Source organism: Bufo bufo, chromosome 3 (genome assembly GCF_905171765.1).
Source record: "Bufo bufo chromosome 3, aBufBuf1.1, whole genome shotgun sequence".
Classification (NCBI taxonomy): domain Eukaryota; kingdom Metazoa; phylum Chordata; class Amphibia; order Anura; family Bufonidae; genus Bufo; species Bufo bufo.
The window spans coordinates 289,536,031-289,560,554 of NC_053391.1; the positions used below are offsets into that span (position 1 = coordinate 289,536,031).

A 24,524-nucleotide genomic window follows, 5' to 3' on the forward strand; every position below is an offset into this window, starting at 1 on the left:
CACTGGGCTCGGCGCATGCCCAGTGACACTATTGAGGCTGTTGCCCTCTGGAGCAGTAGTATCCTACCGGCGCAGGCACTCAGCGATACTGCGCCTGCGCGGGATTTCGGAGGACAAGAGAGGAGGAAGCCACGAAGGTGCAGTGAATAAATTAAATGACGTAGTGGAGGGGGCGGCGCCTTAGGCCAAGAGAGGAGGAAGCAAAGACGGTGCAGTGAATAAATTAAATGACGTAGTGGGGAGGGGGCGGCGCCGTTCGGCAAGTATGTGGGAGGACATTTATTTCTTAGGAGGCGTGCTGGGCTTGGAGGAAAGTCCGGCTGGGCACTGCAGGGGGGCGTTACTGGGCACTAGAGCACAGTAATAACGTCCCTCTGGGCACCTTGAGACTTCATATCAGAAAAATCACTTTTTAATAAGAATGAAAAGTTGAATAAAAGAAAGAAGACACATGTAGGAAAGAAGGTACTTCATTGCACATTGCTATGTTAACGGTTTTATATGGTCAAAATAGGTGACAGATTCCCTTTAATGTAACCTATAAACTGTACCACGCAATTGAAAAACAAACTGAAATATTTTAGGTGGAGGGAAGAAAAAAAACATAAAATAATATGGTTGCATAAGTGTGCACACCCTCTTATAACTGGGGATGTAGCTGTGTTCAGAATTAAGCAATCACATTCAAAATCCTGTTAAATAGGAGTCAGCATACACATCATTTAAAGTGCCTCTGATTAACCCCAAATAAAGTTCAGCTGCTCTAGTTGGTGTTTCCTGAAATTTTCTTAGTCGCATCCCACAGCAAAAGCCATGGTCCACAGAGAGCTTCCAAAGCATCAGAGGGCTCTCATTGTTAAAAGGTATCAGACAGGAGAAGGGTACAAAAGAATTTCCAAGGCATTAGATATACCATGAAACACAGTGAAGACAGTCATCAAGTGGAAAAAATATGGCACAACAGTGGCATTACCAAGAACTGGACGTCCCTCCCAAATTGATGAAAAGACGAGAAGAAAACTGGTCTAAGAGGCTACCAAGAGGCCTACAGCAACATTAAAGGAGCTGCAGGAATATCTGGCAAGTACTGGCTGTGTGGTACATGTGACAACAATCTCCCACATTCTTTATATGTCTGGGCTATAGGGTAGAGTGGCAAGACAAAAGCCTTTTCTTAAGAAAAACATCCAAGCCATGCTACATTTTGCAAAAACACATCTAAATTCGCACAAAAGCATGTGGGAAAAGGTGTTATGGTCTGATGAAACCAAGGTTGAACTTTTTGGCCATAATTCCAAAAGATATGTTTAGCGCAAAAACAACACTGCATATCACCAAAAGAACACCATACCCACAGTGAAGCATGGTGGTGGCAGCATCATGCTTTGGGGCTGTTTTTCTTCAGCTGGAACTGGGGCCTTAGTTAAAGGGACTCTGTCACCACTTTCTAACCCCCCCTTTTAAAAGTATTGTTATCTCCATGGCGCCCCTGTGATTACAAAGGTGTTGTTAGAAGATAAATTCGCCGTCTCCTTTTGATAAAAAGAGCTTTTATCTAACCTGTCAATCTTCTTGATAAGGTGCCCAGGGCGTTTCTGTTGGTCTCAAGCTGCCGCCCGCCGCCGCCGCTGTTGGTGCCCAGCTCCTCCCCTGATGCTTTCAGCGCCGCCTGAATGTAATGAAATACGCCTCCGGCTCTCGCTCAGTGCCCCCTCCTCCTTTTCAAAGATCCCGCGCGTGCGCACAGGCCTGTGCCTGATGCGCCCGTGCGGACATTTACAATCAGCCTCATTGAGCGAAGTGCGCATGCGCGCACTTCGCTCAACCTCCTCATCAGACGAGCACTGCAGCCAGCCGGCTGCAGTGCTCGTCTGATGAGGAGGTTGAGCGAAGTGCGCGCATGCGCACTTCGCTCAATGAGGCTGATTGTAAATGTCCGCACGGGCGCATCAGGCACAGGCCTGTGCGCACGCGCGGGATCTTTGAAAAGGAGGAGGGGGCACTGAGCGAGAGCCGGAGGCGTATTTCATTACATTCAGGCGGCGCTGAAAGCATCAGGGGAGGAGCTGGGCACCAACAGCGGCGGCGGCGGGCGGCAGCTTGAGACCAACAGAAACGCCCTGGGCACCTTATCAAGTAGATTGACAGGTTAGATAAAAGCTCTTTTTATCAAAAGGAGACGGCGAATTTATCTTCTAACAACACCTTTGTAATCACAGGGGCGCCATGGAGATAACAATACTTTTAAAAGGGGGGGTTAGAAAGTGGTGACAGAGTCCCTTTAAGCTAGAGGGAATTATGAACAGTTCCAAATACCAGTCAATATTGCCACAAAACCTTCAGGCTTCTGCTAGAAAGCTGAATATGAAGAGGAACTTCATCTTTCAGCATGACAACGACCCAAAGCATACATCCAAATCAACAAAGGAATGGCTTTACCAGAAGAAGATTAAAGTTTTGGAATGGCCCAGCCAGAGCCCAGACCTGAATCCGAAAATCTGTGGGGTGATCTGAAGAGGGCTGTGCACAGGAGATGCCCTTGCAATCTGACAGATTTGGAGTGTTTTTGCAAAGAAGAGTGGGCAAATCTTTCCAAGTTAAAATGTGCCATGCTAAAAGACTCATACCCCAAAAGACTGAGTGCTGTAATAAAATCAAAAGGTGCTTCAACAAAGTATTAGTTTTAGGGTGTGCACACTTATGCAACCATATAATTTTATTTTTATATTTTTTCTTCCCTCTACCTAAAAGAATTCAGTTTGTTTTTCAATTGAGTTGTACAGTTTACAGGTCACATTAAAGTGGAAAAAGTTCTGAAATGATTCATCTTTGTCTCATTTTTTTACATCACAGAAACCTGACATTTTAACAGAGGTGTGTAGACTTTTTATATCCACTGAATATACAGTGCTGCCCATAATTATTCATACCCCTGGCAAATTTTGACTTAAAGTTACTTTTATTCAACCAGAAAGTAATTTTTTGACGGGAAATTACATGGCTGTCTCCCAAAAGATAATACGACGATGTACAAGATGCATTATTGTGGAAAAAAAAACATTTCTTAGCTTTTATTTACATTTGAGCAAAAAGTGTCCAGTCTAAAATTATTCATACCCTTCTCAATAATAAATAGAAAAGCCTTTATTGGCTATTACAGCAATCAAACGCTTCCTATAATTGCAGACCAGCTTTTTGCAGGTCTCCACAGGTATTTCTGCCCATTCATCTTCAGCAATGAGCTCCAAATCTTTCCGGTTGGAGGGTCTTCTTGCCATCACCCTGATCTTTAGCTCTCTCCACAGATTCTCAATTGGATTCAAGTCTGGACTCTGGCTGGGCCACTCCGAAACGTTAATGTTGTTGTCTGTTAACCATTTCTTCACCACTTTTGCTGTGTGTTTTGGGTCATTGTCATGCTGAAAGCAGCAGTGAGCGGCAACTGCTGTTCCATCAACCAAATCAGTCACACTCAGTGACAGACACAAGCGTTGCCAGCGAGGAAGCAGGAGCCGTTGTGTGACATGACATACTGTCACTGACAAGCCATTAGTGAGAAGACAGTTGTATGGACTGACGAATGAGGGCCTCATTTATTATGAGGTGTATGCCACTAAATAAATTAGGTGCACATAACTTCATTGGGCTTCTTAGTAACACTGACGTAAGAAACATTTTGTTGCAGTGCGGCTTTCAGTGGTGTGCATGAATATGGGGGAGTTGTGAGGGATAGCTGATGGCCTAGGGAGCGTTTGAACGTCAGCTATCTAAATTGTATGAACATCAACTGGGGGATAAGGCCACACTAAAGTGCTTAGGGCATCATGAACTCTAAATATGGCCCTGGCTGAAGGTATTATGCTGTATACTGTGTGGGGCTGCAGATGCTATACTATTCACTGTGAGGGCCTGAAGGTGTTATACAATTACTGTGTGGGGGTGAGCTGTTATACTATATACAGTGTGCAGTTGGGGGGGGTATTATACCATATACTGTGAGGGAGGCTCGAAGTCCTATACTATACACTGTGCGGGGCTGCGGATGTTATACTATATACTGTGAGGGACTGGGGGTGTTATACTAAATACTGTGTGAGGCTGGGGGTGCTATACTATATACCATGAGTGGCTGGGGATGTTATACTTTATACTATGTGGTACTGGGGATGTCATACTGTTGCTGCATGCAGGCGGGGGTGTTATACTATATACTGTCTGGGGCTGGGGGGGTTATAAGATATACTATTTCTTTAAAGTAATTAAAACTATTTTACTAAACTGACTCAATGTGAATGTTGGTATGATACTTCAGAATTTGGGGTCCCACTTTTAATTTGCCCAGGGCCATATTTTGTCTAAAACTGGCTCTGTTAGACCCTACTGTTCAAACGTCCATCCACGGGTATCAGAGGAACCAGCATGAGGAAAATGTCTCGGGAAGAGCTCCAGCACTCCAAAAGTATTAAAAATAATTATTTCCAACAAGTCAAAAGATGAGAATGTGCACCCCGAGGAATCGCTGAGACATTTCAAAGCAAGACTGGTTCTTAATCATATTGCTGCTATAATTAAAAATCAATCTTAGTTTGAAGCACTGACAAGAAGAGTTCATCGACTAATGCTGCCTGTGACAAATTCTACCTCCTCCTATCAGCAAGGTGCAAAAGACATCTGGATTCATATGACAAGATGAGGTTTTCCACTGCTCGGTGATCCAATGCTTGTACTTTTTTGTCCACTGGAGTCTTGCCCTTCTGTTTCTCTTAGACAGCAATGGCACTCAAACTGGTAATTTGGTAATATATAGGCTACCCATGCTAAGTAACAATTGTGCATTTGGACATGTTAGTCGTAGCACCAGCACTGTATTCTTCTGCAGTTTGCTTTAATGTACATCGTCAGAATGATTCTTGACATCCTCTGACCTTTTTTGTCGATCACCTTTTGCTAGATGTTTTCCTTGATTCTGGGTATTCTCTCAACACCACTGAAGAAAATCTTATAATGTTGTCAGTTTTTGAAATACTGGTCCTGGCTAGTTTAGCCACGATAACCACGGCTCATTCGCACTATATTTTATGTTGCCCCTTGGGGTCATGTGTCTAATTCCCATACAAGGAAGCTCCAGTTCTATATACAATGCAGTCACAAAGTCTTCAGACCTGTTATGCTAGAGACCTGTGTCTGCCTCTGTTCTGCTTTCCCAGGCAGGTGTGGGCATCGCTCCACTCTCCCTAGTGCTCAATGAACTTCTCTCCAGCGCTGCTAGAGTTAATCCTGCCCTACAGCAGCTGCTGACTAAGGTGCTGATCAGCCTTCCTATTTAGCTGGGCTGTGGTTCCACCTCCTTGCCTGAGCTTTGGGTATGCTATATATCAGGGATGGCCTACCTGAGGCTCTCCAGATGTTGCAAAACTACAACTCCCAGCATGCCCGGACTACCAACATCTATCAGCCTACAGCAGGGCATGGTGGGAATTGTAGTTTTACAACAGCTGGAGAGCCACAGGTTGTCCATGCCTGCTATATATAATATAAGTGAACTTCATTACCAGTTTGATGTATATCGTGCCAGTGCATTTAGGTTGCGAGTGACACTTCAAACATGAGAATGTGCACCCCGAGAAATAGCTGAGACATTTCAAAGCAAGATTAGTTCTTACTAATGTATTGTGTTTCTCCATATTGCTTTCTTTGCTGGCTTGATTCATCACAATATACTCTGCTCGTAGCCTAGGGTTACGACCACTCTATAATCCAGCAGCAGTGGTCGTGCTAGCAAACTATAGGAAAATGTGCCAGCCTATGTGGTGGCTGGGACAGTGGGAGTGTGCATAGGCCAGAGCTTTTTCCTACAGTGTGCAAGCACGGCCGCTGCTGCTGGATTGTAGGGTGGTCATAACCCCTGGAAACAAGCAGTGTATGATGTGATGGAAAAATGAATCAAGACAGCAAAGGAAGCAATATGGACAATCACAATACATTAGTAAGAGCCTTGTATTAACTTTCTCTACATGATAACAATTATGTAGAAAAAGTTTATTACATTTTCTGAAGCGACACAATCCCTTGGAGGATGTTGTGTTCGTGACAGTGTGGTCTCTGTACATATTTACTCAGAAATGGGAGGCCCTAATCTATACATTTCAAGTGGCATAGAAAGGGGTTTGAACACTTACAGTATGTGCATGTTTTCAAACATTTCTAAAATTCAGTTTTCACTTTCTCACTATGGGGGCATAAGTGCAGATTGATGGGGGATTTTTTTTTCTTTTAGCACAAGGCCGCAACAATACAATGAATTGTATATTGCATAGCTGCCTTAGATCTTTGCAAGTTAAAGGGCATCTGTCCACAGATTTGTACCTATGAAACTGTCTGACCAGATACATGTGCTCTTGGCAGCTGAATGCACCTGTGTTGATCCCATGTTCATATGTGCATGCATTGCTGAGAAAAAGTATGCTTCAATATTTGCAAATAAGCCTCTAAGAGCAATGAGGACATTGCCGTTGCATCTAGAGCAGTGATGACGAACCTGTTAGAGACCGGGTGCCCAAACTACAGCCCAAAACCCACTTATTTATCGCAAAGTGCCAACACGGCAATTTATCCTGAATACTACAGTCCAGTATAGTATATTTTCCATGTACTTTATCATTTAAGTATAATGACCTGCCTACATTCAATGTGCTGTTCGTGCTGTTCATAGTGTGCCCAGCGCTGATGAATGGCTGGTAAAGTCCAGAGTATATTGGTACACCATAGACTTTTTCCAGGGTGCGGGTGCCCACAGAGAGGGCTCTGAGTGCCGCCTCTGGCACCCGTGCCATAGGTTCGTCATCACTGATCTAGAGGCTCAGCTTTCTCTGCCACTGCCGCACCCTCTCCACTTGTTTGTGTGAGACAGGGCCAGGTGTTTTCAATTGAAGTGCAGGGGGTGGGGGCGTAGCAGTTGCAGAGAGAGCTTAGCCTCTCGGTGTAATGGGAACACCCCCGTTGCTCCTAGAGACTCATTTTCATATAGTAAAATATTGTTTTTCTCAGCAATGTGGGCACATATGAACATGGGACCAACACAGATGCCTTCAGCACCCAAGCGCACGTGCAACAGGTCAGCCAGTTTCATCAGAGATACAAATCTGCTGACAGGAGCCCTTTGAATGATTCCATTACCTCTTTTACAATTTGATAGTTTTCACTGCTCTTCTCCACAGCTGGTTTTCCAGATCCCTCCTGATTTTCATTATGCTGTGAATAAAATAATAAATAATGCTTTTTTATATACATGTCATGATAGTCAGAGAAACACATACATGTCAGATAACAGACAACAGAATGATTCTAGCTTTACAGTATATTTTTTTAAACGTTCTGTACTTTCATTTAGGTAGTTTGTTGCCATTTCACATCATTAACCCCTTCACTACCGAGCAATTTTTCACCTTAAATCCCAGGCCAATTTTTGCAAATCTGATGTTTCACTTTATGTGGTAATCACTTTAAAACGCTTTTACTTATCCAGGCCATTCTGAGATTGTTTTCTCGTCACATATTTTACTTCATGACACTGGTAAAACTGAGTCAAAATATTTCATTTTTATTTTTAAAAAAATTAGGGTCTTTATCACCACCTCTTGAAACTGTAGGAATGTTCTTGGATGGCCTCTAGATTTAAAAAGCACAAACACATTGTACAGCACCATCTGTACGAGGTGCACAGACAGCTTTTTGTACCACACTTTTGTTTTTCGTGTGGCATTGTAGGGCTTCAGAACTGTGTTTATTGTAGTCCAGGATGCAGTCTGGCTTGGGGACAGTACAGGGTGGGCCATTTATATGGATACACCTTAAAAAAATGGGAATGGTTGGTGATATTAACTTCCTGTTTGTGGCACATTAGTATATGTGAGGGGGGAAACTTTTCAAGATGGGTGGTGACCATGGCGGCCATTTTGAAGTTGGCCATTTTGAATCCAACTTTTGTTTTTTCAATAGGAAGAGGGTCATGTGACACATCAAACTTATTGGGAATTTCACAAGAAAAACAATGGTGTGCTTGGTTTTAACGTAACTTTATTCTTTCATGAGTTATTTACAAGTTTCTGACTACTTATAAAATGTGTTCAATGTGCTGCCCATTGTGTTGGATTGTCAATGCAACCCTCTTCTCCCACTCTTCACACACTGATAGCAACACCACAGGAGAAATGCTAGCACAGGCGTCCAGTATCCGTAGTTTCAGGTGCTGCACATCTCGTATCTTCACAGCATAGACGATTGCCTTCAGATGATACGAGATGTGCAGCACCTGAAACTACGGATACTGGAAGCCTGTGCTAGCATTTCTCCTGCGGTGTTGCTATCAGTGTGTGAAGAGTGGGAGAAGAGGGTTGCATTGACAATCCAACACAATGGGCAGCACATTGAACACATTTTATAAGTGGTCAGAAACTTGTAAATAACTCATGAAAGAATAAAGTTACGTTAAAACCAAGCACACCATTGTTTTTCTTGTGGAATTCCCAATAAGTTTGATGTGTCACATGACCCTCTTCCTATTGAAAAAACAAAAGTTGGATTCAAAATGGCCGACTTCAAAATGGCCGCCATGGTCACCACCCATCTTGAAAAGTTTCCCCCCTCACATATACTAACAAACAGGAAGTTAATATCACCAACCATTCCCATTTTATTAAGGTGTATCCATATAAATGGCCCACCCTGTAGTTGTGGTACCTCGTACAGCGGCAGGGGAGCTGGTGTTAGTGTGAATGGTGGTCAGTAAAAGGACATCCTCTTGTCCTTGTACTTAACCACCAACATGTTCTCATTGAGGAGAGCAAGGCTGTCTCCTTTTCTTAGTGGTTGCCCTACCAGGGATCTAGGAAGGCCTCTCTGATCTTTGCGTACGCCACAGTACCTCTGGAAGCTAGAGACTGGAACAGTGGTAGACTCATGTAGTAATGATCCACGTTGAGATGGTAACCCTTATCCAGCAGTGGGTGCAGTAAGTCCCACACTATCTTCCCACTAACTCCTAAGATGGGGGGCGGGGGGTATACTGGGGGTTCAAGCCGGGTGTCCCTTCCTTCATAAACCCAGAACTTGTGAGTGTACCCAGAGCTACTCTCACAGATTTCCTAAATTTTTATGCCATACCTTACCCGCTTGCTGGGCAGGTACTGGCAGAATCTTATCCTCCCTTTGAAAAGTAATAGGGATTCGTCTACACAGATTTTTTTTTCTGGGGTGTACACTTCTTAAAACTTTGCGTTGAAGTGGTCAATGATGGGCCTAATCTTGAACAGACGGTCAAATGCGGGGTCATTCTGGGGTGGGCACTGTGCATTATCGTTGTAATGCAAACATTTCAGGATTGCTTGGAATAGATTACGGGTGGCCAGACAAGAATAGGACATGCTATATTTTTTTGTGGGGCCATAGAACGGAGCAACAGATGCAGACAGCACACAAAGTGCTGTCCACATCTTTTGCGGCCCAATTGAAGTGAACGGGTCCACACCCGAGCTGATAAAAATGCAGCTCAGATGCAGACCACAACAACAGTCGTGTGCATGAGGCCTAAGTAAGTGAGAAAACAAAATCAGTTTCCAGAAAAAAACGTCACCTTGATTCTGGTGTTTTTTCATACCAGGTAATAACACAGAAGTCCTTGTATAAAGCAGAATCCACGTGCTTTCACACAAACAAGGTAGCAGGTCTTAATCCTGGCCCAAACTCCCAGGCCCCAACACAGAGACTGGTAGCACTCCACTATCAGAGAGGACTCATCCACACCACCTGACCGTGCTGCCTGTGTTTTATATCCTAAACCAAGACTCGGCCTGGAACGTGGGGAGTAGCCACCCACCCATCACTTTGACTACTCCAAATAAGAGCCGTCCCGGGTTAGCTTTGCAGCCATACTAAAACAGCTGAAGTGTCAGACTGCAATCTACAAAACTGACACTGAGAAAAACCGACTCTTACCCAGGAGCCTCGGTGACACGTACCGACCATCAATGACGACCCCTTGTTCCTTCCTACAACCCCTAAATACAGTTTCTTCTTTTTGACCCCAAAAAAAAGGAAAAGTTGGCAAAAAAAATTAACACAGATGTGGAAAAAAATTAATAAAAATAAAAATAATCTCCAGGTGCTGATCAGGCAGGTATGCACTGAACAGCACTTGGCGGTCACAGCTCACACGCAGAAAAAGTTGGGCAGAGCTGGAAAATTGTAAAAATAAAAAATAAATGCACGGACCAAATGGCATTCGGAAAAAAAGGACGGAGGAGAGGGATGGGAGGGGGGGGGTCGGGAAGGGACAGGGATGGAGGGTGGTTTAGGGATCTAGAACTGCTGCAAATGAAAATAAATAAATCACTGCAGCAGTTCCAGATGTTCTTCTTTCCAGGAACAGTTGAAGTCGCAGTAGTGGTGCACCACAAGTCCCAGCAAGCCAACCAGCAGCACAGACGGGCACAGAACCTCTCTGCATGCAGACACCAGCTAGAATGGCTGCATGCAGGGAAGTTCAGCCCTTTCCTCTGCAGCTGTAGCGCTGCATTTGGCTGGAGTGTTGTTCCAGCCAATAGCAGCACTGGCAGGGGACGCCAAACACTGGTGTCCCCTGCCTGACCCAAGGGGACAGGTGGTGACAAGTTCAGCACCAGTCACCCCTGTACAAACCCTGTTCCACCCCTCTGCAGCTTCCTGGATGAATGAAAAATCATCCGGAGCTGGGATTGGCGAGTCTACAGAAATCGGCCAATCTCAGCGATCGATGTTGCAGGGGGGCAGAAAAACGTCCCTGTACCCCTAGGGAAGATGGCTGCTTGCCATCGTGAGCAGCCATCATCACCAGGTCACCGAGCGATTTCGCTCAGGGACTGGGTGAACACCGCACCGTAGCTTTACTGCGCTGGTATTTTGTATCTAGTTCGCAGCGCCGTACAGCTACGGCGCTGGTAGCGAACGGGTTAAACTACTGTTGATTGTTGTTCAGACACTGTCATATAAAAAGTATTTGTTTGTTCCTCTGTTTTCTACAGAGATTATTGTCATCATTCACATGAGTCCATGCAGGGAAAACAGTGTAGTTATAAGAGTAATGGTCTTCTATATCTTAGAGAGGCAGGGGAGAAGCGAGTCTTTTTTTGGTACAGGATATGCAAATTTCTCATGCCTCTTTTTATACTTATACAACACAAATGTACCACCTCCTTTTTCTCCTTTTTGTTTCCTTCTGTGGAGCTGCCATCTCCTTTTTCCTTTTTATCCACCCAGAGTTCAGATTTTTCTACCATAGTCCTCAGCCTATCCAGCTCAGATTTTATAACCTTGTAATTATCAACATCCTGGGCAGAGATAAGTAGTTGAACCTAAAAAATTAAATAACAAAAGAGAATGCACAATAAAAAAAAAAGTTCCTAGAAAAGATGAAAATTACTGATAAAAAATACCACAAATTAACTTAATAAGAAATATTTGTCTGCATTGTTGCTAAAAAAAAAAGGTCTGTTCATATGTATTTGGGGCATTATCACAATTATTAATTCTTATTACGCAATTATTTTTTTAAACTATAGGACACTGGTGGGTAACAGCTATTGCTTTTTACATTTAACAATTTGTTACAGGCAAAGTAAGCCAGCAACAATCCACTTATCAGTAAAAAGGCTAAGGCCCCTTGCAGACGAGCATGTCCGGATTAGGTCCGGATGCGTTGCGTTTGCGATTAGGGAAAATCGTGCGAGTAGGTACGCAATTGCAGTCAGTTTTGACTGCGATTGCGTTCAGATGTTCAGTTTTTATCACGCGAGTGCAATGTGTTTAGTACGCGCGTGATAAAAAACTGACTGTGGTACCCAGACCCGAACCCGGACTTCTTCACTGAAGTTCGGGTTTGGGTTCGGTGTTCTGTATATTTTATTATTTTCTATTATAACATGGTTATAATGGAAAATAATAGCAATCTTTAATTCAGAATGCTAAGTAAAAGGTCCATTGTGGGGTTAAAAAGAAAAAAAAAGTTTTACTCACCTCATCCACTTGATCGCGCAACCGGGCTCGTCTTCTTTCTTCTTCTTGCAGGACCTGGCTGGAAAAGGACCTTCGGTGATGTCAGCGCAGGTCCTGCTTAATGAAGATAGAAGAACCTTCTATCTTCATTCAGCAGGACCTGCGCTGACGTCACCGCGCTCACCACGTGGTGAGAGCGATGACGTCACCGAAGGTCCTTTTCCAGCCAGGTCCTGCCAGAAGAAGAAATAAGACGAGCCCGGCTGCACGATCAAGTGGATGAGGTGAGTTACATTTTATTTATTTTTTTTAACCCCACAATGGACCTTTTACTTAGCATTCTGAATTAAAGAATGCTATTATTTTCTATTATAACCATGTTACAATGGAAAATAATAAAGTAAATGGGGTCCCGGGTAACTCATCCTTTGTCTCCTTAGCAACTATGCGTGAAAATCGCATTGCATCCGCACTTGCTTGCGGATGCTTGCGATTTTCACAGATCCCCATTCATTTCTAGTGCCTGCGTTGTATGAAAAACGCACAATATAGAATATGCTGCGATTTTCACACAACACACAAGTGGTGCGTGAAAATCACTGCTCATCTGAACAGCCCCATTGAAGTGAATGGGTCCAGATTCAGTGCGGGTGCAGTGCGTTCACCTCCCGCATTGCACCAGCGCGGAATTCTCGCCCGTGTGAAAGGGGCCTAAGGCTACTTTCACACTAGCGTTTTTACTGGATCCGGCAGGGTTCAGCAAAAATGCTTCCGTTACTGATAATACAACCATCTGCATCCGTTATAAAACGATTCGGTTGTATTATCTTTAACATTGCCAAGACAGAGTCAATAGAGGACGGATCCGTTTTCTATTGTGGCAGGTTGTGGGAGAGAAAACGGATCTGTCTCCATTAACTTGCATTGGGGGTTATGCCGGATCTGTCTTGTTCCGCATCCCAGGACGGAAAGCAAACTACATGTTGCGGTTTGCTCTCCAGTATGGGAAAGCAACTAAACGGAACGGAATGCATTTTGGTGCATTCCGTTCAGTTCAGTTTTGTCCCCATTCACTATGAATGGGGATAAAATTGAAGCGTTTTTTTCCGGTATTGAGCCCCCATGACGGATCTCAATATCGTAAAACTAAAACGCTAGTGTGAAAGTAGCCTAACTCATAAATCTCAGAGACTGGAAACCCCATTTCATATTGACAAACGGTGCTCCAGTTCTAGAGCCAAGCTCCCTTCTACTTCTCTTCCTATCCCCACTGGACTAGAAATGTAACATGCCTCAGTGGTGATGTGTGCAGATATGGCATGTGAATACTGCTAATGCTGAAGCCATTTATTCGCCAACTGTGGTGATGAATGTGTAGTCTTTCTTTTTTTTAATACTTGGACACTGCCTGGCAATATTAAAAGGGGTTCCCATCTTTTAATCATGAAAATACCATTAAATCTAGAGATGAGCGAATTTCCGGTTAAGAAATTTGTTTGCGATTCGTTTACTGGTAAAAGGTGAATTGCATTATGGATTCCGTTACCACAGACCATAACGCAATTCTATGATGGAATGCATAGCGAAATGCCTTTAGAGGCATTCCGTTATTCATTCCGTCATATTAGAAGTCTATGGGCTGCATAACGAATCCATCCCGTTTCCGTTATGCAGGAGAGGACTCCCCTGCATAACGGAAATGGGACTGATCCGTTATGCATTCCGTCATAGAATTGCATTATGGTCTGTTGTAATGGAATCCATAAAGCAATTCTCCTTTTACCAGTAAAAGAAGCGCGAACGAATTTCAGAATATGAAATTTGCTCATCTCTAATTATATCTGGCAAACATGCAAACACAGACTAAATTATTACATCACAGTGATTGTTAATAGCAACATAACCATGCCAAACCAATAACGGTAATCACTCCATAGATTCGGGTTCAGAGGGGATAAAACACACCCTAGTGTTGCTCTTAAATCACTATACCTTAGAAAATCCTGCACCTCACATCAATCATCAAATTACTCCACAATCCGTATGGTATGTAGAAATTTAATTTAATTTGCCACCATCCAGGGCATTTCTCCATCAAGGGACAATGCTAACCGAATACACTGGAGACCAATGATGCAAAGATTTACCCATGATGCGATTGCTCACTTATCAGGTGATCAGTGGCTCCTTTACATGGGACGATTATCAAGAATGAGTTTTGTACAAGCAATTGTTCCCAATAATCAGCCCGATAATAGACCAGTGTAAATGCACCACTACTTGTAACCAGAACATCCAAATCTTTCTTTTGTTCTGTTGTCCCCAGTTTTATTCCATGCAATGTATATGCCATATGATTACTGTGGCGTTTTTTTTTTTACATTTATCAACAATAACATTTCTCTGCCATATTCTTGTCCATGTTACAGGCTTATCTAGGTCTCAATGTGATTGATACCTGTTTGAAGGTATGCAGCACTTCTTGTCTTTGGCTAAAATGTTTAAATAGAAGTTGTAGGGATCCAGAGATTAAAGCTGGATAGTCATTCATTGTTAGTTGTATGAGGACTCGCAGAAACATTCTGCCACCTTCATCATCTACCTCCAACATAGAATTCTTCCTGTAGTGACAAAAATAGTATTCTGTTAAGGCACCAAAGAAGTTATTTTTTTCTGGTTTACCACTCATTTTACACTTAGTTACTCTTACCCTACACAAAACATAGCTTCTGCTTGTTCTCCAATGCGCTCTACATTTAAAGAAGCATCTGTAAAATAAAGAGGACTTGCAGTATTGTTACACTGGCAATTATTCCTTACTAGAAAAATAAGACTCAATATACTCATATGACCTCCACCATCAACACCTCTTCTATGTTTAAATGGTAAGACCTACGTATAGTTATCTTTCAAGTCTCTGCATGTAGCCTTAAATAACTTTGGGAACAGCTTTAATATTGCTATAGATTTAGGCTATTTTCCCATCAGCGTTTTCCTTTACGGTATTGAGTTCCGTCATAGGATTTCAAAACCAGAAGAAAACACTTCAGTTTTGTCCCGATGCATTGTCAATGGGGACAAAATTGAACTGAGTGAACCAGAATTCATTCCGTTCTGTTTGGTTGCATTTCCAAGCCGGACACAAAAGTGCTGCAAGCAGTGTTTTTGTGTGCGTCATGGGATACTGACATGAAACACAATGTCAGTCAATGGTTCTGGATCCTTTCTTATAATAATGGTAGAAATTTGGGTAAACTAAATATGATAACAAGTATGATATTGTCATGTGTGCCCTGTCCCTAAAGGATATGTAAATTGATTTGTTATGCTGTATGTTAAACTAAACAAACCTGTTCTTTACACATGCATCTATGGCAAGCTTAAGCAGTAATACAGCCTGTGTATTTACTTAATTGGAGAGGATCTGTATGGTATCCTGAATGAATTTACAGAAGTTAAAGGGAACCTGTCACCGGGATTTGATGTATAGAGCTGAGGACATGGGTTGCTAGATGGCCGCTAGCACATCCGCAATACCCAGTCCCCATAGCTCTGTGTGCTTTTATTGTGTAAAAAAAACGATATGATACATATGCAAATTAACCTGAGATGAGTCCTGTCCCTGAGATGAGTCTAGAGTGAAGGAGCCCAGCACCGCCCCGCATCCTCAGAATCTCCTCCTTGCTCCCCAACGTGAGGCTGATGCCAGCACAGGGAAGGAACGCTATGACGACACTGCGCCTGCGCTAGCTCGCGCATCGCAAGATTACAGCACTCTAGCTTTCTGACGTCGGGGAGCAAGGAGGAGATTCTGAGGATGCGGGGAGGTGCTGGGCTCCTTCACGCTGGACTCATCTCACGTACAGGACACATCTCAGGTTAATTTGCATATGTATAAAATCGGGTTTTTTACACAATGAAAGCACACAGAGCTATGGGGACTGGGTATTGCGGATGTGCTAGCGGCCATCTAGCAACCCATGTCCTCAGCTCTATACACAAAATCCCGGTGGCAGGTTCCCTTTAAAGGTAGAAAAAACTGTATTTCACAGCTGTATACTATTAAGAGAGGTGCAATGGGCTGTTTCTAACAAAGTGTACTATCCAATACACCTTTTACACAGTGGGGGTAATTTATCAAAGACCAACATTTTCATTTACCTGGAGGACAAGCCTAACTTAAGGTGTCATAAACTAGGCACATCCACCGGCAGTCCTTATGCATAAAATGAAATCTGCATTAGCTCAAACTAGCGTAAATGATGATAAATGTGCCGAGGCTGATGATGCCGCCCATACTCCCCTCCCTCCATGCCACTTTTTCGGAAACTGCATTAGAAAAAGTTGGGCTTGCAATGTTTTTTATGCCAGAAAACTGGCATGGGGGGATGACCAGGACCAGAGTTTTATCTCCTGGAAGTAAATAATGAAAGTTTCTACTGAGGCCTCATGCCCGTATTGCGCCCCTCAAACAGCGGGTCTGCATTATGCGAGCACTGGCCTTGTGCTCCCCGCATGAACGGGTCTGTAATCCGGTGCTGAGGTGACCATGAATGGGTCTATTTTTTTACGTTGCAGACAGATCACGGACCCATTCAACTTGAATGGGTTTGGGTCCATCGCGGCTGCCACACGGATGGGGCCCGTCCATTGCGGTCCCCAATGCACGGCTGTGTGCATGAGGCCTGAATAAGACCAAGGTGAGATTTTGAAAACCTGCTCGTAGCTAATTCAGAAAGTATATTGAAAAATTGTGTAACTTTTCATCTTCACATTTATTATTTTTACGTATTCTAGACCATTTTGGCTTTATGTGGTTTACTTGTATTATCAAAAGCAGGAGCAGTCCCATCTGCTGCACTATCTTGCATAGGGAAAACCTCAACAAACTCCTTCTTGAAGACAGAGAGTAGGTAAGATATCCTGTAATCCAGTCGTACATTCAGGATGAACTGCAAAGAATCAAACCAGTCATTATATCACACAATTGGGCAATACTAATCATGTTAAACCTAGACATCCTCAAATAGCACAAGGCCTTAAAGGGGTATTCCGGTAGGTACAAGTTATCCCCTATTCCTAACTATCAGATCAGTGCGGGTCTTACCGCCTGGACCACCATCGATCAAGAGAATGGGGGTCCCATAAACCCTACAGGCCCCTTGCTGCTACCCTAAAATGACAGGAACAGCCAGGCGAACATGCATGCGGCCACGCCATTAATTTCTATGGGACTTCCATAGATAGCCGAGTGCTGTACTCCGCTATCTCCGGAACCCCCATAGAAATGAATGGAGCGGCCGCACACATGTGTGACTGGCTGCTCCGGTCATTTTAGGGGTGCAGAAAGGGGCCTGCAGGTGGTACGAGGACCCCGTTCTCGTGATCAGTAGGGGAACGAGTGGTAGGACCCCCACTGATCTGATAGTTATCCCCTATCCTGTGGATAGGGGATAACTTGTACCTACTGGAATACCCCTTTAAAGAGGACCTGTCATGATGAAAAGCAGTGTAATCTGCAGGCAGCATGTTACAGAGCACAAGCTGCTAAGCAGACTGATATATAGTTTTGTGGGAAAAGATTCAGTAAAACGTGTCATTTTGTACACATAAACCTCTGCTCTTTCTGAACTTAAATGGGTTGTCCACCCCTGAGGAGGTGGGGGGGGGGGGGCAGACCTGCGGAGGGAACCATTCCCACCTGCCTCCCCTTCCCAGAGCTGGCTCCCTGCTCCTTCTCTCCCTTGCCTTAGCTGCTCCGCTGCTCTCCCAGGATGTAAACATCCGTTTTGACTGGCTGCAGTAGTGACCTGCTCGCATTGTGTCAGGTATGCGTGATTCCCTTAGAACAGGGATGCTCAACCTGTGGCCCTCCAGCTGTTGCAAAACTACAACTCCCAGCATGTCCTAATAGTTGTAGGCTGTCTAGGTGCTGGGAATTGTACTTTTGCAACAGCTGGAGGGCTGCAAGTTGGGCATCGCTGCCTTAGAAGATCTGGTCAAAAGGGTAGGTTTGCCCCCATGTACAATTGAAGTAAAAAAGAGAAGATATTTAAAGGGGTTCTCCAGGCTTTTAATATTGATGACCTATCCTCAAACCCCCTCCGATCTGACATTGATGACCTATCCTGAGTATAGGTCATCAATATTAAAAGCCCGGAGAACCCCCTTTAAATGGAAAAATTACAAGTTTCACTGTATCCTCCCACAAAATCGATATATCATTCTACTCAGCTACTTATGCTCTTTCATGGTGACATGCTCTCTTTCAGGCCCTTTAACATGGGCCAAGGATTAAGGCAATCATCAGGGAAGAGTCTTTGTACATATGTTTGTTCCCACTAATTGCCCATGTAAATGTGCCACCAGTCACCTGATAAATGAGCAAGCGTTTGTTCAAAGGGTGATCACATCTTTTATGCAGTACATAAATTCACTGTTTGCCTGCAGCAGTTGCCCTAATGTAAAAGAGCCTTCATACACAAGTGAGCTTTTTTGCATATCTACTTTGCCCAGTGGGTCACCAAATACTAAAAAAATGGTTAATTCCAAGTCAGTTATGAATGAAAATAGCATGCATATTAATCTGTTAGTAATACCCTGTACCCAATGTATGCAAACCTGAAGGATCTCCAGGATCTTCAGCTTGGTCTCCATCACAGTAATGTTTTCACTTCCGATAGTCTTCCTCTTAGAAGCTTCCTGACCCACTACAGAATTCATGAGTGAAGAGGAATTGAACACAGATGGTTTTCGAGTCAGCACCATTGTGGACATCATTTGTCCCATTCCTTGTATAGATCGCCTCACATTTTTTTCTGGCAAAGTAAAAAAGCATCAAAGCTATCCAAGAACTGACTGCTTGAGTATTACCTTTACTTTTACATAGAGTACTGTATATTGATTAACCACATAAAGGGGATTTCCATACTCTAGATATTGTTGACCTATTCTTAGGATAGATCATCAATATCAGATCGGTGGGGGTCTGACACACAGCAACCCCACTAATCAGGTGTTTTCATCAACTGCCCAACACTGGAAAAAAAAAACTGCGTATGGAGTCAGAAGAAGAAAGCTCCATCCACTATGTAATGGTAGTGACGAATACTGCTTTTCAGCTCCCATTCAAGTGAACAGCTGATATTGATGACCTATCCTAAGGCTGGGTCACCAATATGTAGAACGCAGAAAACCCCTTTAAGGACAGGACCTACTTTGATCTTCAAGACATTGAGCTTTTTTTTCCATTCCCACATTCCGAGAGCCTCAAAGAGGACCTCTCACCACTCCTGAAATCTCTGTCTTAATAGCTACTTGTATTCCCCATGTAATAGCAAATCTGGAGCATTTATTCTCATGTCTGTATGATGTCCCATTCCTCTATTATTTCTACTAGAAGTTATGAATAATTGCTAGCTGTCTGCAGTAAGGGTACAGAGGGGAGGAAACAAGTTGGGGGTGTGTACCTTCACAGTCTGAAAATGGCAGCACTGATTGGATAGAGTGAGTCTGTGCAGGGACACACCCCCACCTGGTTACCACCCCTCTGTACCCTTACTGAAGGCTAATAGCAATTCATTTATAACTTCTAGTAGAAATAATGAAGGAATGGCCCATCATACAGACATAAGAATAGATGCTCCACAATTGTTATTACATGGGAAATACATGCAGCTATTAAGGGATCTTTCACACTTGCATTGTTGGGATCCGGCGTGCACTTCCGTTGCCGGAGGTGCCCGCCGGATCCGTAACACCGCAAGTGAACTGAAAGCATTTGAAGACTGATCAGTCTTCAAAATGCGTTCAGTGTTACTATGGCAGCCAGGACGCTATTAAAGTCCTGGTTGCCATGGTAGTGGTGGGGAGCGGGGGAGCAGTGTGCTTGCCGCCCGTGCGGCTCCCGGGGTGATCCATGCGAACGCGTGGTCCATGCGCGTGGGGCGCCCTGGCGTCGCTCTGGGGCGCCCCGGGGGCCGCGCGGACGGTGGGTGTGCTGCTCCCCCGCTCCCCACTACACTTTACCATGGCAGACAGGACTTTAGCGTCCTGGCAGCCATGGTAACCATTCAGAAAAAGCTGAACGTCGGATCCGGTAATGCGCCGAAACGACGTTTAGCTTAAGGCTGGATCCGGATTAATGCCTTTCAATGGGCATTAATTCCGGATCCGGCCTTGCGGCAAGTGTTCAGGATTTTTGCTGCGGTATTTTCTCCGGCCAAAAAATGTTCCGGTCCTGAACTGAAGACATCCTGATGCATCCTGAACGGATTTCTCTCCATTCAGAATGCATTGGGATAATCCTGATCAGGATTTTTCCGGCATAGAGCTCCGACGATGGAACTCTATGCCGGAAAACAACAACGCAAGTGTGAAAGAGCCCTAAAACAGGAATGTCAGGAGAGGTAAAAGGTCCTCTTTAACATTTGTATTTTTTCCACTAACAGAGCTGCATAGGAGCTTTCGTTTTTGTGGGACAAGCTGAATTGGTCTAATTTTAGGATACATGCCACTTTTTCGTTAATTTAATAAAAAAAAATTGGGAGAAGGATGAACCAAAAACATCAATTCTTCAATTGTTTTTTATTTTTTAATCATTTTTTTATCCTGTTCATTAGACCGTCTAATTAACTTTGTTCTGTGGGTCGACTATGGCAACACCAATGTTTTACTACTTTTTATACTGTTTTTAATGGTACTATCTTGGGCTACTAACAACATTTTCTATTCCTTTTTGGGGGGGTCAGGACGAAAAAAATATCAAATTTTAAATGGTCTTTTTTACAGCATTCATGGTGTGGGATAAATAGCAAATTTTTTTCATAGTAAGGGCTCATGCACACGACCGTTGGTGTTTTTGCTGTCCGCAAATCTGCAAAACACAGATATCGGCCATGTGCATTCCGCATTTTGCGGAACATAACGTCTTGCCCTCTATAGAACAGTCCTATCCTTGTCCATGTTCTATTTTTTTGTGGGGCAGCAGAATAGACATACGGATGCGGACAGCATACGGTGTGCTGTCCCCATTTTTTGCAGCCCCACTGAAGTCCACATTCAAATTATCAGATGCGGACAAAAAACATGATTGTGTGCATGATCCCTAAAGCTCATTATGGACGAACCAATATTAAATGTGTACCGTAATATTTTTGTTTATTCTTTCAGTATAATAAAGCATTTTTTAATATGGCTTGTATCATTGCTTGTACCGGCTTGTTTTGGTGATTTGCATTCTGGAAAGTGTCATTTTTGCAATATTTATAATAATTTGCAAACCTCTATTAATCCCTACATCTGCCTAAAAAGCTTCCATACATGGCAGACCCACAGGCCATTAACATGTCTCCAGCTTCTATAGTAACCCTTCTATAACCTGCAACTGCCTCATGGGATAGCCAATAGAGAGACAGAGGGAGCCCCCTTCCTCTGTGCAAACACTTAGATGTCATGGTTGCACAGCTAAGGGGTCAAAAAGGCTGGAATCAGAGCTAGCTCCAATCCAGCTCCTGTGAGAAAGTCATATATACAACTCATGCCTGTACAATCACCATGACATAGTATTTTGTCAATACACATGAACTGTACAGTCCCCATGATGTAATAGCACGTCACTAGATGGGAAGGGGTTAAAGGGTAAGCCCACCTTTGTATACCATTTTGCAGTTTATATACAGACATCATCTACATGACAAGTTGAGTAACATGAATTTATTTACTTGCCTTGTAGTGATCCTGAGTTACAGCATATACTGTATCATAGATCTGCACTAACAATCCTGTAAACAGACAACAAGCTTGTTGGAAGATACGTCCCAAACAGCTTAGCTGAGCTGTTATAGTGCAGTAAAGGACTTCCTACATCAGATTACAACACTGAAGTCAAAATGTACCCAAAAAACTGGTGTGCATGCTTTGAAGTCAAAATGTACCCAAAAAACTGGTGTGCATGCTTGGCACCACATTTTTTAAGTATCTGTCAACAGTTTTACGCTGCTCTATCTGGAATCGACTCCTTACAGAGATTGCTGCCGGGAGTCCTCATATTCATGAGCTCCTGCCTCTCCACACTCGTTGATATTTTTCCTACTACGATCAGCAGCAGAGAGGCGGAGAGAGCCAGAGGCTCATGAATATGAGGGTTCCTTGGTGTGTTCTCTGTATTGAGTGGACTCAGCTCAGACTATAACTGTTCAGTACAGAGATAGCAAAACAACTGGGTCAAATCAAGTATGTGACCCAGGGTTTTGCTCAAATTCTCGGTCTCACATTTATGCCACCCTCAGATAGAGGAGAAAGCTGCTGCCAGACACTTCTGGTGGCGACTGATCTCATGGGAGAACAAAAGTATTGGGAATACAAAGTCAGATGATGCTCCTACATACACATTAGATTGTCAGCCAAACCCGCCATTCTCTGCAGGTTCAGATGAAAATGCACTTAAAGGGAACCTGTCACCGGGATTTTGTGTATAGAGCTGATCACCGCTAGCACATCCGTAATACCCAGTCCCCAAAGCTCTGTGTGCTTTTATTGTGTAAAAAAAAAACGATTTGATACATATGCAAATTAGCATAAAAGAGTCATATCTTACTTGTGTGACCAGAGAAGAGTCATATTTTCAAGCTCTGACTCATCTCAGGTTAATTTGCATATGTATCAAATCGGTTTTTTTACACAATAAAAGCACACAGAGCTATGGGGACTGGATATTGCGGATGTGCTAGTGGCCATCTATCAACCCATGTCCTCAGCTCTATGCACAAAATCCACGTGACAGGTTCCCTTTAAGTGTATGGGGGAACGGATTTGTCATCCAGAATCAGCCACTTTGATAACCCTGGTGCATTTTTAACCCTTGTAGTTTAAATTTACACTGTCTAAATGTTAAGCTGGCTATACGTATTTAAATGTGTATCTGCCATAAGCCAAAGATCTGTTTTGCTAACATTGTTGTGTTTTATCTTTAAAGGGGTTGTTCAGTGGCATAATATTAATAACTTACCCTCAATATAGTTCATCAATATCGGATCAGTGAGGGTCTGACATACAGCACCCGCCAATCAGTTGTTTTGAAGGGGTCACAGCGCTTGTGCGAGCACTGTGTCCTCTTCAATACTTACCAATACATATTAGGGGTTTGTGCAGTGGTATAATATTGGTGACCTATCATCAGGAATTGAATAGAAAGAGCAGTTGTAATTACACTGCACCACTGCTACAAGAGAGTTAGCATTAAAGAAGATGCAGCACTCTCATTAGTGCCACAACTCCTTCAAACAGCTGATCAGTGGAGGTGCCGAGATTCGGTGAAGGTGTCGGGATATCCAGAGGATAGGTCATCAAGATTATGCCACTGCACAACACCTTTAACAATTTTATAGCAATTTTATAGAATTGACCAACAATTCTGTACAGCACACACTAGTGATGAGAGAGACAAATCCAATGAAGTGCTTGCTATATAAGCTACTCCACCCTCCAGACGATGTTCCCTGTAGAGCATAGGAAAATAACTGTCAATCATCGTCTGGAGGGTGGAGGCAGCTTGTCACTAAACTATGCTGCCCTCAGAGACGGCAGCATACAGGAGCTGAAAGGTTCCCTTTAAAAAGTGTATCTAAACTTTTAACTAAACTTTATTAAATCCTATTCTAAATGTGCTAAAAACAATAACTGTAATACACTTTAATTTTTATATATATATTTTTTTCCTACTCTTCCATGCAAAATAGGCACCTGAAATTCAGGTGCAGATCACACTTTAAAATCCATATCCAGCGCTGTGTATGGGAGTACGGATCCTTTTGTGGCCACACTGAGCGTTGTACAGGCCGGAGCATCGCCGCTCTTGCCTGTACCAGCGCTTCCCCGGTAAAGCCTAGCATGCATGGGCTATGTCAGCCTTTACCAGAGCAGGCAGAAGAGCATCGTCTTGTGCTAAAGCCTGACACAGCCCATGTATGCCAGGCTTTAGCGGAACAGCGTTGCTACAGACAGGAGGCAGGAGAAGCAATGCAAAATACAATATATACTACAAAATATATTTTTAGCACATTTAGAATAGGAATTAATAAAGTTCAGTTAAACGTTTAGGTACACTTTAAGTCTAAAGCCTAAAGAACAGTGAATGCCACTTTTGGCTAAAATACAGGCTGTATCTTAGGATCAGTATAAGATAAGTAATAGTATAGTATTTACAAAGTTACTCAACTTCTACACAGATTGTCCTCTAGTCTAAATGACCAGTTTTTATGGTGCAATCAATACAGATGTATTCACAATAAGAAAATAACAGTAAAATCTTCCATGGCTTACAAAATTTTTAGCTTTGAAATTTCCATTTTGTGTGATTTTAAGCATCTAAACTAAACACTGGCCAGCCAAATTCGGACAACTATTTATTGTGTATCATCATATGGAGCCTACAAGCTGGTTTCACCATGTTTATTGACCAGAAAATATTGAAACATTCCTAATGCCAAATATTTAAA

The 24,524-nt window shown here is 43.2% G+C and overlaps 1 protein-coding gene across 1 annotated transcript in view; it reads right to left on the minus strand.

Moving 5' to 3' along the window:
- ITPR3 (inositol 1,4,5-trisphosphate receptor type 3) overlaps positions 1-24,524 on the minus strand; it is a 605,308-nt gene that overhangs the window by 324,642 nt on the left and 256,142 nt on the right. Inside the window, 6 exon segments of the mRNA XM_040424182.1 lie at positions 7,177-7,251; positions 11,226-11,387; positions 14,486-14,648; positions 14,738-14,795; positions 16,850-16,979; positions 18,649-18,845. Coding sequence (XP_040280116.1) covers positions 7,177-7,251; positions 11,226-11,387; positions 14,486-14,648; positions 14,738-14,795; positions 16,850-16,979; positions 18,649-18,845 — 785 coding nt within the window.